Source organism: Polypterus senegalus, chromosome 18, assembly GCF_016835505.1.
Source record: "Polypterus senegalus isolate Bchr_013 chromosome 18, ASM1683550v1, whole genome shotgun sequence".
Taxonomy (NCBI): domain Eukaryota; kingdom Metazoa; phylum Chordata; class Cladistia; order Polypteriformes; family Polypteridae; genus Polypterus; species Polypterus senegalus.
The window spans coordinates 76,393,987-76,414,698 of NC_053171.1; the positions used below are offsets into that span (position 1 = coordinate 76,393,987).

General features: G+C 33.6%; 1 protein-coding gene across 1 annotated transcript in view; it reads right to left on the reverse strand.

Moving 5' to 3' along the window:
* The window catches only part of dph6 (diphthamine biosynthesis 6), a 400,161-nt gene that overhangs the window by 211,572 nt on the left and 167,877 nt on the right, over window positions 1-20,712 (reverse strand). The window contains exons 5-7 of the mRNA XM_039741254.1: window positions 20,363-20,481; window positions 9,612-9,673; window positions 713-807 (exon numbers count right to left, since the gene is read on the reverse strand). Coding sequence (XP_039597188.1) covers window positions 713-807; window positions 9,612-9,673; window positions 20,363-20,481 — 276 coding nt within the window. The remainder of the gene's footprint in view (window positions 1-712; window positions 808-9,611; window positions 9,674-20,362; window positions 20,482-20,712) is intronic.

Consider the following 20,712-nt stretch of genomic DNA (forward strand, 5'->3'; position numbering starts at 1 on the left):
GGCAATACAGACACCCTTGTGCACATTTCATAGCATAAACAAGTTTAATACATGAGACCCCTGGGCAAGCAACACTAAATGCTGAAAGACTGCAACTATCTCAGTGTCAGTGAACATCTACATGAAAAAGCCAATTGAAAAAAATAATGATGATGAAAATCTTAAAAACCAAAATAAATTTTCCCCAAGCAATATACAGTACATAAATTCTTGGCATGTTCTAATAAAAATTAACTGGGAAATCACACCTTGCTTAATTAGGCTAAGAGTTCAATTAAAAATAGAAATGTACTGAAACAAACACCTGCAGCTATGTGGGATCTCCAGGACTGAGTTTAAGAACCACTGGTGTATATGGCTGATAATTGATTTCCTGCCTTTGTGCCTACTGCTGCTGGGGCAGCTTTTGGAACATAGCAGCTCTGCATACTTCAATCAGAAGTCAACATAACAAAATGTTATCATTAGAGCTGAACACAACAGTTACTCAGTTACATTATAATTAACAGATCCATGTGTCAAATATCACAGCTACAATTAATCCCTTAATTCTTTATAAAGTAGGTCTGGAAAAATGACAACTTCATACTGAAATTAAATATATACATTTTCTATTTATTAAATACTATAAAAATATTGTCAATGCCTTTACATTTGGAAATAATGTGCAAATAAGTAACTGCCAAATAATACTGACCAATTATATACTTACATAACAATTTTCTTCTTAAACAAGGGGCAATCCAAAGTTAGTGTTTCATATTCTCCACCTTCCCCACATACATGAACACCATATTTCTTGGAAAGCTTTAAAAAGAGCAGATATTCAAATTCAGACTTCAGATTAGCTTTACATATATATCTATACTTTATAAAATACACTATCATGTTAATCTTTCAGGTTATAATATCCATCCTTTATAAACCTGATTTTTCTAGTTCTGAATCATAGTGGCATGAAGCCTACATCTTTAAAATAAATGCAAAAGAGTAATGAGCTCTGGATATACCAATCGGAAGCCAAATAAAAATGTTGAAATATCTTAAAATGTAGCACAAATTCATAGCTTTACTTCATGATCCTGAAGTGGGTACCTGCTCATTTTTTTAAATACAATCAAATTTCTATGAATTTTAGTTTACATCAAATGTATTCTCAAATATTTCATGCTGCATTTTAAGTTATTGAAAATTTATTTCAGGAAACATTTAAAATTACTGAATGTTAAATTTGCTATTTTCCTGTCTAGTCTAGAACACAATTAAGGCAGAAATGTTGAGATATTTTGAAGTCTGACAATGTACTGTATACATAGGAAGTATTTCAAAAGTACTGTGCATAAAAGTGGTAATTCTGTTATAATTCAGATATTTCTAAATGCACTGGAAACATTTCACACATCTTTCCTTGTATTTTAGATGTTTCAGAATAATATTCAGGCAGCTTTAAATAACATTTTCTGTTGAAACCAATTTTACCATTTAATTCCTTAAGTTGACTAATTTTGATGACTGAAAATTACATTCGATACATCTAAAATATATGTCAAGGTGTTCCAGTGGTCAGTGCTCCTGCCTCAAGGCTACTATGTCAGGGCTCATTTCTGCACACAATAACTGTCTTTATGGAGTGTGTGTGCTCGATCCCTAAGTCAATGTGAAGTTTTGTCTGTTTACTACAGTTTTCCACTCACACCCCAAAGATATACAGGATGACTGGTGGTTTCAAGTTTTTTTTTTATGAGTCTGGGTATGTGCATGAGAAGGGGCTGTGATGTACTAGAATACCAATCAAGTGAGGGTTCCTGCCTTATGACTGGTGCGGTCAGGACAGCCTTTGTCCCCATAGTAGTACTGAATTAGATGAAGTGGTTTTGAAAATGTTAGGTTATTTCTATAATTTAATTTAGATTAGTAAGAATTTGATTCAGAGATATCTATAATTACATTTAGACTAGTCAATATAAGAAATGAAGAAATCTGCAAGTCAATTTTCAATAGTGAAAGCCAAGAACCTTCGTCAAGTGACTTTGTGACAGCTTTCAATTAGAAATATATGTAACTACATTTACAATTATCCAAATTTTGAATTACAGATATCTGTAATTACATTTTGGCTATTTAAAATTGCTTTGTAGATATCATTATTTCAAATACATTTAAGATAAGTTTAATTCTAACTTTGACTAGTCAAAATGTAATTAAAGATAAGCAATTCAAATATGTAACTGAAGGCACCATAAAAGTGAAAATGTACATAACCTTTAACTATTAAAAATTAAACCACACATATTAGCAATTCTGATTCGGAGTAGTCAAAAAGTAATTGCAGATATCTCAAGTATGACTTGACAAAATATGTTAAAACAATATACAGTACATGCATTTTCATTTCTTAAAGAAACCTCTATTAGTGTCCTCTCCTGTGACCTTTGCAAAACAGGTTTTAAACAATTACAGATAATTATAAATATCTTGGTGTTTATCTTGATTATCATCTTACCTATCAGATCCATATTCAATAATCTATTAAGAAACTGAATCAGAAACTCTTCATCATAAAATTAGACCATATCTGTCTCTTACTGTTTCCACTACTTATGTACCTCCAGGTTGCTCAACTTTTCACACTTTCTTACTAACTTCCAATTTGGTCTCTTACCACTAAAGAAATTATTGAACCACTTGAAAGGCTCTATAACAAAGTCGTGTTTCATTATCCAAAGTTAAGGCTTTGACATTTTCTAACTAAATAAGTAATTTGACTATCAGATTTTACTTTCAACTTCAGTACAACTATCCTTCTCTTATAGCTTGCAATTTCACATTGGGAATATGCTACAAAGGCTATCACAAATTAACTTAATCCTGTAATAAGTTTTGAAAAAATAGTTTTAGGTAAATATCACTTTATGTGTTTAACACAGAAATCTGGAACAAGATTCCCCAATATATTAGTGTTAATACCTCTTTTAAAACTATATACAGGTTCTGCTTCAAGGGAAGGACTGTGATCATTGATTTGTTTTCATTTACTTTCTTAATATTAATATTTTAAATACCTTATAAATTCTCTTTTTCCCATGTTTTGCATTTCTTACTTTGTGTTTTTGGTATATTACGTTGTTGTAATAACTGAATACTTTTAGGCAAAATTATTTGTCTTGGTGATTGTTGTTTTATTTAACGTACTGCAGAAATGGAAACTTGGTGAAAATCTAAATTTAACTGAGTCAGACCAGTAAAATTGTAATGTTTTATAGTGTTACTTTTAACTTTTCCTGTAAAAATAATAAAGATGCCTCAGAGAGAATTGGAGATATTTAATAATGCATTTCAAATGTCTCAAATGTGAGTCAAATTGAAGATATTTTGAAATACGTTTTAAGACATCTTTAATAAAATTTAAGATATCCTGAAATATTGCAACTTACTCATTTTGAGATATCTTAGATACATTTCAATAGATATCAAAAAGATATCTCAAAATACCCTTCTCTGCATATCAAGATAATATAAATGTATTAAAAAATAACCTGAAATTACTTCCCAGTTGACTAACTGAAGAAAAAAATTGTAAATTATACTGATTATCATTTGTATCTCTTTTAAAATGCATTTATCTTAAGATTTATTTCACAATATTTGAAAGTTTATTTGTGATCTAAAAACAAACATTATTTCAATACATCTTTAAATGAATTTCTGTTACTTTAATGCACACTTCTGAGATCTACAGTATGTGTAAATCATTTAAAGATAATTTGAAATATGCAGGGTATGATTTAAAGATGTCTGCAGTTCATTTAATGTTATCTTTAAATGGTACAAGCAGCTATTTAATATGTATAAATAATTGAAACAAACTGGACGGAATATGACACAATGTTAAAGATAACTGGAAGTCATTTCAAGGTATCTTTACAAATCATTACAACAAAATGAAATTAAATGTGCAAAGCCAAATAATTACATAACATATCTGTAAATAATTTAAAGATATTAGTAAATAGGTTGAAGATATCTTTAAAATTCTGAAGGTATCTTTAATTAGCTTAATTTGCAGGCATCTTAATTACACTTGGTATCTGTAAATGATAATCTGGTTTGTCACAGATATTTTAAAGTGAACAGCAAGCCATTTTAAGATATACTGAATTGCAATGATGGCATTTTAAAAAGTATTTCTTGGATTTGTTTCTGTGATATTTCTAAAGCATCGAATGTAATCATCAGGCTGTCAGCAGAGGTACTGCGTAGATGCCAGGTAAGGAAAACATGCACCCGACTCCATAACAAGAAAAGGTGACCAAACCTGCCTTCAATTACCATGAACAATGTAAGATCACTAGCTAATAAAATGGATGAGCTGATCACAAGCCAAAGGGAATACAAATTCAGCAGTCTCATTTGTTTCACAAAAATGTGGCTTAGAGCTAAAACACCAGACAAGAAGGACCAGAGCAGACTAAATTCTTTTGATATGTGTAGCAAGCTGCTGGAAATGTTCTATTATTCCATCATTGCCAGTGGGATGTTCTGCTGTAGTATCCGGTTTGAAATGACCTGAGCTCAAAGGAAACACAATATCTTAACAAACTTATCTGGATAAGCTCAAATGAAGCACAGTGACTTATCAGGAAAGCCTTGTCCATTACAGGGTAAACTCTGGACACACTGGAAGCAGTTTACCTTGTGAGTGTGATAGTAAAATTGGATGCCACCATGCAAAATCCCCTTGATGAAGCACTCTCTTGGGAGCATTTTTAGCTAAAGACTCATTCTACCACCACAGTGTGCTAAAAAGCACCTCTTTAGGCCTTTTCTCCCACTGATATCAGCCTATTCAATGCTTCCACCCAATTTACTTGTTAAGTTTATTATGTATTTATTTATTTATTCACTAATCAATTGATTGGCTGTATTATCTGTCCTGTAAGTGTGTATCTTTATTTTTTATATTTCTGCTGCTGTAAGCATTTGAATTTCCTCATAGGATTAATAAATTTCATCTGATTTATTCAAATCTAAAGGACATGTCACATTACACAAATTTTCCAGTGATTTTCAATCATAGAATTCAATTATATAATTTTAGTGAGTTGGAGAAAATTGGCAGCGTGCACTTGAAAAGGTCGACCATCTAGTCTGACATACCCAGTTACTCACTCCAGCTACTCCAGTTTGATTTTGTTTTTAGTCATAGGATCAGGCACTATGCATTAGACAACCAGTGAATGCTCATCCAGAATTACAATGCATATAATACAGCTATTAGGATAAAGAACATGGGTATTTTGGACCTCACAAACAACAGAGAAGCTCATCTTATGTTTTGCAGGTTAAGTATCACAAACAAATTGAGAAGAAAAAAAAAAAAAAACAGCAGAGATTTTGCATATGTAAACATGACGTTGATGTAAATGCTGTACACTTCACTGTAAATACACTTAGATACCATGGATTATTTTTCATTCAAAAAACTTTAAATAAAAACAGATCCCTTTTTCAATAAAGCTGCACTTTAAACCTACAACTTCAAAAGTGTTAAGACATCTATGGACAAAGCAATTAGCGACTTAGGGTGTCAATCTGTAAGTACTGTTATTCTGGTGAATGTTTAATTAAATATGGAAATCCACAGGCGAGGTAGCCATATATTACTAACGGTAATCACATTAATTTTGTTGTTTCAGCCTGAGCCTTTGTAAATGTGACGTTTCTGTGCTTGAGCAGATCTTGTAATGGATAGGATTAATTATGTTATGATATGAATAACACTTCATAGCTCACAGTGTTATAACACATATCACATTGTACATTAAATTCAAGTATTTTTATTGTTATCAGATTGTATTTAACTAAATGCTGGAAATAGAATATAAACATAATATGTCAAAGCATTCTGACAAATAATAAGAACAGTAAATAGGTTAAAGATCACTCTTATCCAAGGCAATAATCTTCACTCCCTACCTCCTCTTCCAAGCACCACCTGAACCTTATGTAGAGGAAATTCAAGTATATTATAATCAGGTATTTCACTGTGTGAAGTAAACATATTTGAGATAATCTAAAAGTGGGTGCAAATAAATTATGAGGTCTATTATTGCACTGTATTTGCTCAAAATCATAAAAATGTGTATTTATCATGAATGTCATGCATCTTCCGGTTATCTGTCATTTAGAATATTCTTTATCATCTGGTTATTTAATGTACTAATCTAAGACTTTGTGGTGTTCAATCTAGAACTTTATAATGTTCAAATATTTATTCACTGAACTGGTATGATGTATAAACAGATATTTCAGCAGAATATATGGATACCTGCAAATATTGTGACGAATAATTATATACAATCAGTGACTATTTTTGTATATATACCTGTTTGCTAAAGCCAATAGGCTTCTACCCCAAAACTGGTAGTCATGTGGCTGCAACTCAATATATATTATAGCATGCAGTAAAATTAAGCTAAAGGGGCACATGATCACCCAAACCAGAAGACTCATGATCACAAAAGTGTTGTCTAATCTGACGAATCCCAGAGATGTTAAGGTTAGAATTGGGCATAAACAGTATGCATCTACATATCTATCCTGTTTTTTGTCAGTGATACTGCTGGTTGTGGTTGCATAATGACATGGGAAAAGGTTAATATACATATATTAGGCCTCTTAACATCAGATGAGTATCTTCTGACTGAAATGTCATGGCATGTATAAGCATCCTTACTTACTATGTGAATCCCTTTATGGACATAGTCCACCCCTTTTCATGGTTCCAGAAGAATAATTTATTATGTCACTAAGCATGTACCATTTCAAGCTAGTTTCAATAATTTGACCGTGTATTCAATTCATTCCTGTGGCCTACACAGAACACCTTTAGAAGGAATTGGAACAAAAAGCTTGCTGCATCAATGTGTGTTTGGAAAATGAGCGGAAACTTAGTGAATTCAGGAAGTTTTGGAGGTAGAATGATCTAACCTTGTATCTTGATCTTGTAGCAAGACAGGTGTGACTCATAAAGTGGCCAAAAAGTGTATGAGTGTATGTAATATACCATCAGCACTAACATTCACTGACTGGTACAAGTTCTGGTACACACACATTCATACTAATGCTTTATGTGAGGTATTTACTGTGTATGAAAAGCATTTTACCTTAAATGAAGTGATTAGCTTTCCCAAACTACTTATAGATAGACGATATAGCAATGGCAGCAGTAAAAGTAGCATTGCTTACACATATGGCAGACATCACAGAAGTATCATTACATAAAAATGAAACCTCTGAAGTGTTGTTTGTGTAAATCCATTTTCTTATATCCAATAATACAGGCAGTGTGGATCAGTGCCTCAACTCCTAGTATAAAGTTCCAAGATGGCACACTCAAATCTTAAAGATACTTTTCTGTGAGACTCTAAACAAATCACTTAAACTTCCTGGTGTAAAAGCTTATACATGTACATTTCAAGAAAAAAGTAGTCTTTACACTTGACAAACTTAAGATATAGAGAACAGTATCACTGACATCTTTATTGTATCTCCTTACACAATTTACTTTTAAATAACTTCTTCTTCAAGGCAGAAAGAGTTGCACATTTACATTCTGTAGCAACATGCCTTTTCTCTGATTTTAACATATCCATTCATGTTCTGCGGTGGGCTGGCGCACTGCCCAGGATTTGTTCCTGCCTTGCACCCTGTGTTGGCTGGGATTGGCTCCAGCAGATCCCCGTGACATTGTGTTAGGATATAGCAGGTTGGATAGTGGATGTTCATGTCAGTTGTTTCAATTCATACAGCATATACTGAGTGGGAGCACAGCCTAGCATTCAATGCTTTTGGAAAGATGGTCATATAAAAAGCGTGCATCTGGAATAAAAATAAAAGTTGTAGGCACAGGACTACAGGACAAATGTGGGATGACAAATGGCCTATAATGTTTAATAAAACTTTGGTTTAAAAAAAAATGGCTATTTTAAATATAAACTAACAACCAGTATATTTATGCTGATTACATATTAGAAATGTAAGCATTTATTTTTACTTTTACTAATTCGTTTTTGAGTGCAGAATATTTTGAGAAAATGGAGCTTACAGATGTGTAAAGGGTAGTCAATATCAGCTAAGACAGTACAGTGCGGCTGCTAGAATCCTAACTAGGAAAAGAAAATCCGAGCACATTTCTCCAGTTTTGATGTCACTACACTAGTTACCTGTGTCAGTCAGAATTGACTTTAAAATACTGCTAATGGTTTACAAAACCTTAAATAATCTTGTTCAATCTTAAATATCGGAATGTCTGACACCTTACACTCCAAATCGTAACCTTAGATCTTCAAATGAGTGTCTGCTTAGAATTCCAAGAGCTAAACTTAAAAGAAGTGGTGAGGCGGCCTTCTGCTGTTATGCACCTAAAATCTGGAATAGCCTGCCAATAGGAATTCACCAGGCTGATACGGTGGAGCATTTTAAAACACTGCTGAAAACACATTACTTTAACATGGCTTTCTCATAACTTAATTTTAATTTAATCCTGATGCTCTGCAAATTCAATTAATTATCATTTCTATTCATGGTGGCTCCAAAATCCGTACTAACTCCTACTCTTTCTTCTTTTTCTTTTTCCAGTTTTCTGTGGTGGTGACCTGCGCCACCACCACCTAATCAAAGCACCATGATGTTCATATATTGATGGATTAGAGGCCAGAAGTCCATGTGACCATCATCATCAAGTCCTTCCATGAGAACCCTATATACAATGAAGACTGATAATTTATGTTAGGTAGAATGCCTAGAGGGGGCTGGGCAGTCTCATAGCCTGGGACCCCTGCAGATTTTATTTTTTTGTCCAGCCGTCTGGAGTTTTTTTTTGTTTTTTCTGAGTTCCCTGGCCATCGGACCTTACTTTTATTCTATGTTAATTAATGTTCTCTGATTTTAATTCTTACTTTGTCATTTTTCTCTTTCTTCATCATGTAAAGCACTTTGAGCTACACTATTTGTATGAAAATGTGCTATATAAACAAATGTTGTTGTCGTTGTTACAGTAAGAAAGACAGGGAGGTCAGACATACGGTTCCAGGTTTTAAAAATGGCTTTAGATTTAGATGAAAAGGAACTGAAAAATTGGAGCTGTGATAAATATCTCAAAGTTTAGAGATGAAACGAATGCAAAGGAGCTGCCCTTGGCATGCCGTGACATGTTTGTTCAGTGCTCAATGTCTCTTTGCTAGCATTAGACATGAAACAATAGATATATATTGTTACCCTACTGTCAAGACATTTATCCATATGATATTTTTAGCTGGCAATGACTTTTTGCAGCTTGTTGGATACTTCACTAACACAGCTGCAAAATACAGCAGATTTGTGTTCATTAAAATAAAAATCCTCAGTAGATTTTAAATGATCTTTGCCATTCATTTATGGGGATTTGACCAAGTTCAATAGAAAGCAGTTTAAAAGAAGTCAAAGTTTCTGCAGGAGGAACAGGAATTGTCACAGTGTCTGAGGGAATGAGCTGGCGCCAGATTAAAAACCATCCAGCACACAGCTCCAATTCAAAGTACATACAGTAAACAAGAATCAACTGACCACACCTGTTGAAGATAGGACTCCATTTCTGCCAGTGTTTTTCCTAGATGTTTCTCAGGATCAAGGCCTAAAATAAATAAACATACATTATAAGACATCTGTGGAAAAATTAAACTTATACTGGATAAATATATGCTTTTTTTATTTTTATTTACTTTGTTAATTTATTTTTTATTTTCTTAATTTATTTTCAAGGTAAATTGAAAAGGAGTTTGATCTTGTATTTTTTTATATTAAATAGATAAATTATTCTAAAAAGAACTTTGCAATTCTTCATTTCTGTTGTGAGTGATCTTTCAGCATTTTTAATGCTTGAAAAAAATGTACATCAATGATCTACACCAATCATGCTATAACAATGAGGCAAACTTGACCTTTCCATTTGGTGTAAATAGTCACAATTATAATATCATAAAAAGCTCTTTCTAGTCATTCATCTTTCTCAAGATTGATTATCACTATAAATTAAACAGACTTCAATATTACAGGGATTTTTAGAGAAATTCTAATAACCGGGGCCTCATTTATAAAGCTTGCAAATGCATAAACAAAGAGGCTTGAAAAATGTGAAATACCATGCAAACATTGGTATTTATTAAAGAAAAGCAGCCTGCATATATTTATGGACACTCCACCACCTGGAGATATTCTAGACATAACGGGGCGGAGCATCTAGGATGTTCCCAGCTTATGACATTTTAGCTACCCCAGTGGCATCGTTGACGGACCGTCAAGCAGTAATGATTTGCAGGCACTCCAAGTACTTGTGCAACTATCTTGCTGTATTGTAATGGAACCTAAAAACTGAGCAAAAGGTAAATAATAATGTGAATATTGCTTTATTGTGGGCAACACATTGGTTCAGTGGTGGTGCTGGTGCAACAAGAAGATGCAGGTTCAAATTCCAGATGCTTCATTGCGTTGAGTTTGCATGTTGTCTCTGTGTCTGCACAGGTTTTCTCTGGGTACTTCAGCTTCACCCCACAGTCTAAAGACATGCACTTTAAGTGGAATCGAAATGCTAGATTGGCCCCCTGTTGTGGGCTGACACCCTACCTAGACATTGTCTTGCATCCAGTTCTTGCAGGGTTAGGCTCCAGATTCCTCACTCAGGAAAAGCAGGTTTACAAAATGGATAGCTGTTGCATGATAGTAGTGAGGTGGTAAATAAAAGAGGTGCAGTAAAGTAATTTTATAGCTTAAATTAAGCTTGCATACTCTTCCTCTATAAAATTTGCTACTCACTGTACATTTCTTCCTTCAAGCCAAAGTCAAAGCCAGGAGGACTTGATACAGATAAACAATGGTTAGTACGTGAGAAAGATCTTAAATCGAGATATTTAGCAAGAGTCAAATATAAGAATACTAAATGCAGCCCAAGTATACAGTAATCCCTCGCTATATCGCGCTTTGACTTTCGCGGTTTCGCTCTATCGCGGATTTTATATGAAAGCATAACTAAATATATAACGCGGATTTTTCGCTGCTTCGCGGGTTCTGCAGACAATATGTCTTTTTACTTCCTGTACATGCTTCCTCAGTTGGTTTGCCCAGTTGATTTCATACAAGGGACGCTATTGGCGGATGACTGAGAAGCTAACCAATCACAGCACGCAGTTAAGTTGTCCTGACTGAGAAGCTAACCAATCAGAGCACGCAGTTAAGTTCCTGCTTGCTGAATGCAGTGTTAACCAGGAAGTCTCGTCTTGCTCATTCAGCATCAACGTGTTTCGCTGTGTAAAGAGTTGTGCTCTTTTGTGTTTATCTTTGTGCATAATCAAGCCCTTCATTATGGCTCCAAAACGATCTGCTACTGCTTCAGGGGCCGTGCCCAAGCGCAAACGGAAGATGTTAACGATTGCCAAAAAGGTAAACGTTTTGGATTTGTTGAAGGCTACAATTCTTTTTATTTAAAAAGTAGGAAAGGAATATAAGATCTACGGCCGCAGTGTCCTTTTAACCAGGGTACAAAACAAGTTGTAAGTGGATGTAATAAGGCAGTAGTCTGGATGGAATCTGCTTTAGGGATTTGGATTGAAGACTGCCAAAAGAAGAACAACGGCAGTGCTACACAATCGCCTGAAGTGGATCCTTTAAGGGCTGTAATGCTCTCCTTTGTTGTGCAGTAAAATAAAACTCATTGTTATCGGACAAGTCATCGTGTCATTGTTGGTGAGTAACCATAATTAATTTTCTACTTACAGTACTTAGTACATGTACGTACGTATAGTGTCACTGTACACACACATTTACTGTATACTGTACTATTTTTGTTGCATTGTACGTATTTATTGCTGGTGGCATGTCTATCGTAATGGCTGTAACATGTGATATCGGAGACACTCAATATCTTTAAAATAATATTTAGGTTTTACTGTATATAAACAGTGTGTTTATATACATAATTTCAATGAATCTTACCTAATATCTAAGAGAATACAAAGGGATTATGCTGTATAACTCTGCGGGGAATATTTATAAACAGTGTGGGAGAGTTTATAAGGTCTTAAAATATATAAAAATAACCATAGAAACATATGGTTTCTACTTCGCGGATTTTCACCTATCGCGGGGGGGTCTGGAACGCAACCCCCACGATCGAGGAGGGATTACTGTAAAAGCAAAATGCAAATCAAAGTCGAGGAACAGAAAACAATTTGTGGCCAGAGAGACCTTTTAAACCATGATGCTAGAATTTCAAGTAACATATTCCTAACAAACTAGGTAAGTAAAGGGTTGTATGGTGCTGGCCTTAATACTTTTGCTGTAATTACACCATTTGTCACACGTTTTGGCTAGCAACACCCTGGCCACCTTGCATTGCTAAAAACAAGCAACTGTGGTCCAAGAAAATGGCATCTCATGAAGACATGTTTCAAAATTAATGTCTTCAAAAATATCCTAAATTAAAAAAACAAACCAGACCTTTCAATTCCTAGACCTCTAAACCCCCAAATCAATACTGCTATTTTTAGAGGCCAAGGGAAAGGCCTTAATAAACGGCTAAAAAAAAAGTTCAAAATCATGACATATCTAAGATGCATAGAGAGATAAGGGAAAGAACATTATGTTTATTGATAAATACAGCAAAGTGTCATACACATACTAGATAAAATTGTTTCTGAGTTATACTTCCTAAAAAGTGAACAATTTGTCTGTCCAGCATAGCTGACTTCAGTCCAAAATGTACTGTATATATTAAACATAAACAGACAACAAATAGTAAACCACTTAAGAACAGTGTGCACAATTGTGACAAAACACCCAGATATGTGTAAAATAATTTTGTGTTGAACTGTATCAAAAGCGTTTTTTTAAATAAAATGAAAATTCAGTTATGCGTCAACTTACAGCTCCATTTGGGTCCGGCCATTTGGACGTACATTGGTTGCAAAGTGTACAGGTCATTGCAATTGGGGCTCTGTGAATCTGGTGACTGAGGTGAGTATACTTTAACACAACTAATTTTTGCATCTTGGTGGCTGCATGCCAGGTCCATGTAAGGCAGCATTACTTAACTAATGGATTGCTCCTGCTAGTGGGTCACAGATTGCCATCATTGGTTTGTGAGTGGGTTGGCAAAGAAATCAGCAGGGCTACGCAATATGCTTATCCATTTCTAAAAAAGCTTGTTTTAACCACTGATTGCACTCATTCAACCAAGGAGTTTACAAGTAAATATGAGTAAATCTGCATATATAGGTGAGTGCATCGTACAAGGGAACTGACATCGCACCTAAAGAAAGAATTTTAATTTTTATTTTCAGATAAACGTGTAACACATAACATTTTAGTATTTAAACTATTCTGAGGAAATAAATTACAAATTAAGTAATTTAGTTTGTTTAGACTTAATTCAAGCTGCCATTCTAAATATGCAACATAGAGTATTAAGAGAGCAAGTTTCTCTTTCATAAAATGATGTAGCAGAAATAAATATTGTCCAAAATATGTTGTCATACTTTGCTTAAAAGGTCTCATAAATCTTGCAAGCACAAAGTGTCAATTAGGAGAATTGTTGAAAGTATAACTTCTTGGCAACTTAACATATGATGTCTGAATTTATTTTAATTTTGAACACTGTTAATGTTCTTTCATTGATGTGTTAACTTTAACCAGTAATAACTAACAAAATGTAATTTATAGTCATACATGATATTTAACAGAATACAAAAGATGAAGAAACCTGAAAAGCTACTGAATGAAACATCAGCTATAATAACAAAAACAACAAAATTTATTTCTATAGCACATTTTCATATAAATGATGTAGCTCAAAGTGCTTTACCTGATGAAGAAAGAGAAAAATGACAAAATAAATAAGAATTAAAATTAGGGAACACTAATTAACATAGAATAAAAGTAAGGTCTGATGGCCAGGGAGGACATAAAAAACAAAAACAAAAAAAAACTCCAGACAGCTGGAGAAAAAAAAAATAAAATCCGCAGGGGTTCCGAGGCCACGAGACCACCCAGCCCCCTCTAGGCATTCTACTTAACATAAATGACCTCACAATCAGTCCTCATGGTATTCAGGGTTCATATAGAAAAACCTGATGATGACGGTCATGTGGACTTCTGGCCTTTAATAAATACTAGCATGACATGAAAAGTGTTAGTTTTCCACTTTATGTTTGGGACTCTGGTGTAGAACAATTCTCTAACATTTTGATGTAAAATACAGTTAACTCAAGGCATTCTTGTTTTGTGAGAATCCAACTTTTAGAGGAATTTTACAATTAAAGCCATTTGATAAATTAGCCAATCTTACCTCTTTCGTCGTGCCCACATGAATCAATACTCAGTGTATACTTGTTAGCAGACTGGTTACAATTCTGTGTTTACAATATTTCATTCTACATTTCAGATTTGTTTTACATGAGAATGAATGAATGAAAGAATGAAACAAATTCTATCCCTCTAAGCAGCTGTATAATCATCTTTTTCTTTTGGCTGCTCCCGTTAGGGGTTGCCATAGCGGTTCATCTTTTTCCATATCTTTCTGTCTTCTGCATCTTGCTCTGTCACACCAATCACCTGCATATCCTCTCTCACCACATCCATAAATCTTCTCTTAGGCCTTCCTCTTGCCTGAAAGCTCTATCTTTAACAGCCTTATCTCCTGCTCTATCTTGAACACTCTTCTCCACCCATTCCACCATGCCTGCACTTTCTGCTTCACCTCTCTTCAACTCCTTCTGGCCTTCTCTATACTTCTCCATCAACACCTTTAGAGGAAACATCGCATCTGTGGTGCTCTTTCTTAGCATGAAACAATACTGCTGCTCACTAATCATCATCTATCTTAACCTAGTTTCCACTACTCTTTTCCATAACTTCATGCTGTGGCTCATAAATTGTTTCTCCCTATAGTTACTACAGCTCTGCACATCCCCCTTATTCTTAAAACTCGGTACCAGTACACTTCTCCACACCTCCACTAAATAATCTGGTTAAAAACTCCACTGCCATCTCTCCTAAACACCTCAACACTTATGTATACAACATTTGAAGCTAAACAATTTATTTACAGCTTAAATGAACTCCATGTGCACAATAATCTAAGCAAAATCCCCACCCTAGGAAAAAAATATGCACAACAATAAAACAAAGCTAATGATTAAAAGCAAAAAACCTGAAAACATCATAATTTGTTTTTAAAAGTACAGTGCAAGTATCTCTTGATTTTCAAATAAAACCTTTTCTTAATAACTTTTTTTCCACATTTTCTTATATATCCTGTACAACTATGCTGACTTTGTCCTGCTTTAATAAAAATATACATTTTTACTATTTTAAAAAATAAACATTACCACTTCATGGCAATTTGGGGGGGATATAAGTATTTTTTAATGCTTCAGTTATTTTAAACCTGACATTACCTCACAACTAGCACTATAATCAGATAGCCTCACTCTTACATTTGCATGATCGTCACATTGTGTTTCTTTTAAACCTGTTTTACAACCAACCCTAAGCCCAATTATCTAACCTCATTATGCCACATTAAGCTTAAATAATCCAGCTGGAAAGAAGCATTTCTCTGGCTCAAAGGACAGTTTTTCTGCACTTTGGAGAATCACGTCTAAGAAACAAAAAGAACTGCTTGCCTTTAAAAGGGTTCTATCATGTATTATCCTATAAAATGGCAATTAAATTCAGTGAACTTTCAGGCCACTAGACAGGTTGTAGAAAAGGTACTGGATTTCAATGCTGCATACTAATTATGGGGATTTATGAAGAAAGGCATCATTAAATTCTTACTTCTTCCATCTCTTATGTCTCAACACATATTTAGATAAAAGCACGAATTACTTAAGAAATATAAGCAGAGTAAAAGGAAAAAAAGCTTTTCTTTTTAAAAAAATCATAATTATGTGAAGTACTTGTTTACATCACATTAGAAAGCATACATTAAACAATGTACACTTTAAACAATTAAAATATTAAGAATAATATGGTCAGTGGTTTTGAGAATTGGAATGAATGAGAATTTCATATTTTATTAAAGAACACAGAAGAAAGGAAATTAAGGTAATTATAGTTTTCTAAAATAAGAAATATGATTGTATGAAGGGCAAGTCCCTCTACATTCTTAACAGAAGTGCTTCAAGCACCCATTACAGACAGATTAGAAAAATGTCTAGATGTAAATTGGGACAGGTAAGCAAGATGCACGCAAAATAAAACACTGAACCTGACACTACTATAAAAACATTAAAAAAGAAGCTTTCTGATTTTCAGATTTTAGGTAAATGATTATTGCATCCGCTTTAATATCACTTTTTTGTTATAAGTTAAATGGTGGGGTGGCAGGTGCATGCACATGCATTAAATTTCACGATGACCAGAATTAATGTAGCGGTAGAACATGGGAGATGGTGTATGCACAGATTTATGCATCAGGATTTTTTTTTGTGCATTCGCACATTTCTGTTTTTGTCTGTACGTCATATTTTAGTGCGTTATGCACACAGCTACAAGTTCCATGGGGGGGTCCACATCAGTGAGAAGCTGAACTAGTTTAGTAACAAAGACAAACTATATCAGAAGGAACAGCAAAGTCTCTATTTTTCTTAGGAAGGTGCCTTTGTATAATGTTAGTCCTAACATCTTTCACATACAGTAGTATAATATACAACTCTTTACTAGCCAGAGAGATTTTCTGCACTGTAGTGTGCTGGCCCACTGAATCAACAAGCTTATTAAGAAGGCAGGCTCTGAAATGGCAATCTTAACCCACTGGATGTAGTAGTGGAGGGGAAAATGTAAACAAAACATAGGATATGCAGCATCATTCATAGTAGCACTATCTCTGGCAAGACCATCATCCAATGAACTATTCAGAAGAATTATGTCACGAAATTTTATGGGGGCTTCTTTATACCAACAGCAATATACCTTTATAATTCCATACTGTGACTGCTGTTTTATCTTTAGTCCTGTGTTTTCTTCTGTTTCGTAATTTTTATATGTATTTGAAAGGGTGATTATTCTTGCTGTTTGTTGTATTTCTTGAGCTTCTATAAAAATCTAAACAGCAGTGTGGTGAATTGCTCACATACTGAAGTGACTTTACCTGCAGGTGGAAGTCCCATTTTACTTTTGCTGCCAACCAGAGTTGCACTGCGCTGCAGTCGTCTATTAGCCGGTGAAAGCGCTGTGAAGAAGCTGTCTGTTACTATGGTCATGCCTTTGTCCAGTCTGAAAGCGGTCACGGGACATGTATTACCAATTTGTGACATTTGAGATCTGAATTAATTTGATTCATTTGTTAAATATTACTCTTTAGTAATTTTTTTTAACAAAACAATGACTCAATATAAAACAAAGTGATACTCTGGCAAACCAGATTTTAAAAGCATGTTGTTACAAAACCAGGTTTAAAAAGTTGTTTTATCAGAAATATCCAGATTGACCTTCAAATTCACTAAATAAACAGTACAGATATAATACTGTTTTAATTTAAATTTTTAGTATGGATTTTAAGCAGTATTTTTCAGTTATGTTTTAGTTCGTTAATTGTTCTTACACTCACCTCTGCCACACATTCAAATTCAGGGCCTGCTATGTATTTTGTGGTATATGAATGTCAGTGATATGTTACCTAAATGACCTCTGGACAACCACATGATGGATATATCAGTATTTTAAGGATGTTGATGCTATTAGTATTTGTATATTATATTACAGAAAAAGGCATAATATTGTTTACTTCAATAACAGAGGCACATTAATAAAATGCCACTGAACAGGATTTCTGTTTTTTCTCTGGTTTCAAAGGTTATTTTGACAATTTTCACTAGTATTACAATTAAATACAAAAATTCTAGTATTGTGACATCCTTCTGCACCTTGGCTACCACAACAAAAGAAAAAAGGTAGATTGCCTTAATGCACAAATAACTTAATGCATTTTGCCAATCTTCTAGAAAAGAAGAGTTCAAAAGACAGATTAAAAATTTCAAAATGCTGCTTTAAAATGTTAGGACACTAAATCCAACACAACACAGAATATGTCAAACTGAAAGTCTTTAAAGATCTGCTGTTCTACTACATTAAAATATGTATATAGCTTTGGGGAGTCAATTCTATGAAATTATTATATTTTTTTGTCCAGCTGTAATATTCAAATCCACATATATAGTTTCATTCTGAACTATACATTTCCTCATGTTACTGTTTGATACCTTCACTCTTCATTTACTGTATGTCTAACATGCACTCTGTCGTTGGTTTTAATGTATGCTTTTGCTGTTGTGGTACAGACAGAACATAAAATATATAATTTCATCTGTCAACACAATGTTAATTCAATTATAAATGCTTACTGACAGATGAAACAAATGTTCAAAATTAAAAGAGAGTAATAAAAGTTTTGTAACCTGCTCATGTTCATTGGGTTTTGTGGAATTTTGACAATACAATGGAATGCTAATTTAAAACATATTTAAACATTACTTTTGTGTAAGAAAACTGTATAACAAAAATTGTGGTCATCCTTTTGTAGGATTATTTCAGAGGTTACCACAGATCCTTTGTGGTAAATCAGAATTCATACAATGCAATAATTCAATCCTTCCTATAATGTAACATTAATTTTGCATCTATTACTTTGTCTTGCTGAATTCAGATAAGTATAGTGCTAGAAAGGAAGTCAGCAAACATACCCTTAAAACATAGTATATAAGCTATAATATATGAACATATATATCAAATTCTAATGACAACTCTTTTTCTAACCCTTTCACTAAAAACATAAATATGTAGAAGCTCATTACAATTTTCCTTTAGGAACTTTATTGCATCTTCCTACAGATACTGTAGGTAAGATTTTCATGCTTTGCTGCTACCTGATATGCTAAACAATACGTTTCATGACTTAAACTTGTTTTAATAAAAGCAGTGATTATTCAAGCATTGCCTAACAAGCCCTAAGCACTCAGGTTCTATTAAACACACTCACAATTAATTACGGCAGCCTTGGGCAGGTGAAAAAGCTGAAGCAGATAAAATCTTCCTTTTTACCTGCTGCCAAAAACATGAGGCTCTTTTCAGTCTAATTATTATCTTCAAATATATGAAGTATTTGCTTTTTAAATTACTTCTCAATAAAGCTTTCTTTGTATGTAAGAGGATTTGGTAGTCGTTCCACATATAATTCATGGATGAACTTTTCCACTAAAAAGGTTGTATTTATTTTGCTAAAGGGATATTTCTTAATACTTCACTAAATATGTAACTCTTTTTTGTACCATGTAAATAACTCTAATGTAGAAAACCTGTGAATCGGCAGGGTTTTTTTTGTTCTTTGTTATGTTAATTAATTTACAGTATGTAATCTGTATTTTGAGAACACCTGAAACTACACCCCTGCTCTCAACAATTATCTTCAAGAGAAAATAACTTCTGTTTGTTAGAAGCTTAATGTATATCATTTAAACATTGTTTTTCATATTTGTATTTCAATGCAAAATTGATAATATAAAAGAAACTGACTGCTTATTAGTCCTATCAAGATATTACTTACACAAAGATAAAAAGAGCAACTTGTTAATTTAAATTATTTATATGTTCTTGTCAGGTTCATTACTTATCAGAACACGTAGAAAATAATGTTTGCATCACAGAATTAATTAAACACTAGTTAAATACCTTGACTTGACAGTATTATAAAATGTAATGTTCTAAAAAAATGGACCTTTACAATTTAAAAGAGGAACTGTATGGGACAGAAAAACAGACCAGCACTGATTTACACTGAAAATTAATCATAACCATAAAACACCTGTGGTTTTGTGAAGTTACTGCAATACCAAAAAATGACAGCAAGGTGAAATAAACTTTTTTTTCTTACACTTAAATGCCAAAATATGTAAAGTACATTTTGATTTTACTTCATGCCTGATGAACTAAAAGGAATTTATAATACAGAACACATCTTTTTCACCTTTTCATATGGCACAAAAAGTGGAATGCGATTATCGACAGGTTTCATTAATGCAGTATAAAAAATATAATTATCTTCAGTCTTTTTCCAACAACCAAATTCTTCCTTATCTTCTTCCATTGTTCTCTGTTCAGTTGCTTTAGCCTCTGGCAGAAGTCTTAAAGAGGTTTTCAAAACAGTGAATGATGAATTGTGCTTTCTTCAACTTGCTCTCTGACAGCTGTTTTTTTGTAGAATGCACACTTACAAAAGAACTGAGATTATAAAAGTGTAAATGGACTGCTCTCATGCAGCCTGGATACATACCAAAAGCTGCAACTTTGATGATCAAGGCATGGATGTTGGAAGATATCATTTCTCTGAGTAAATCCTCCTGGCATCGACGCCAAAGGTAAGCTAAGGGCTGAAGACCAAGTCGCTGGCATCTGGAAAAAAGGAAAATTTAGAGCAGCGATAAATGTTGTTTTTCTTTGCTCGGGCCATGAGATCTTCAGACCAAGATAGACAGTCATATTTGTATACACCACATGAGTAAAAACATTTTGAATCAGACCTATTAAGAGAAGCATCAGTACAAAAAAAAAAAATATATATATATATATATATATATATATATATATACATATATACATACATATATATATATATATATATAC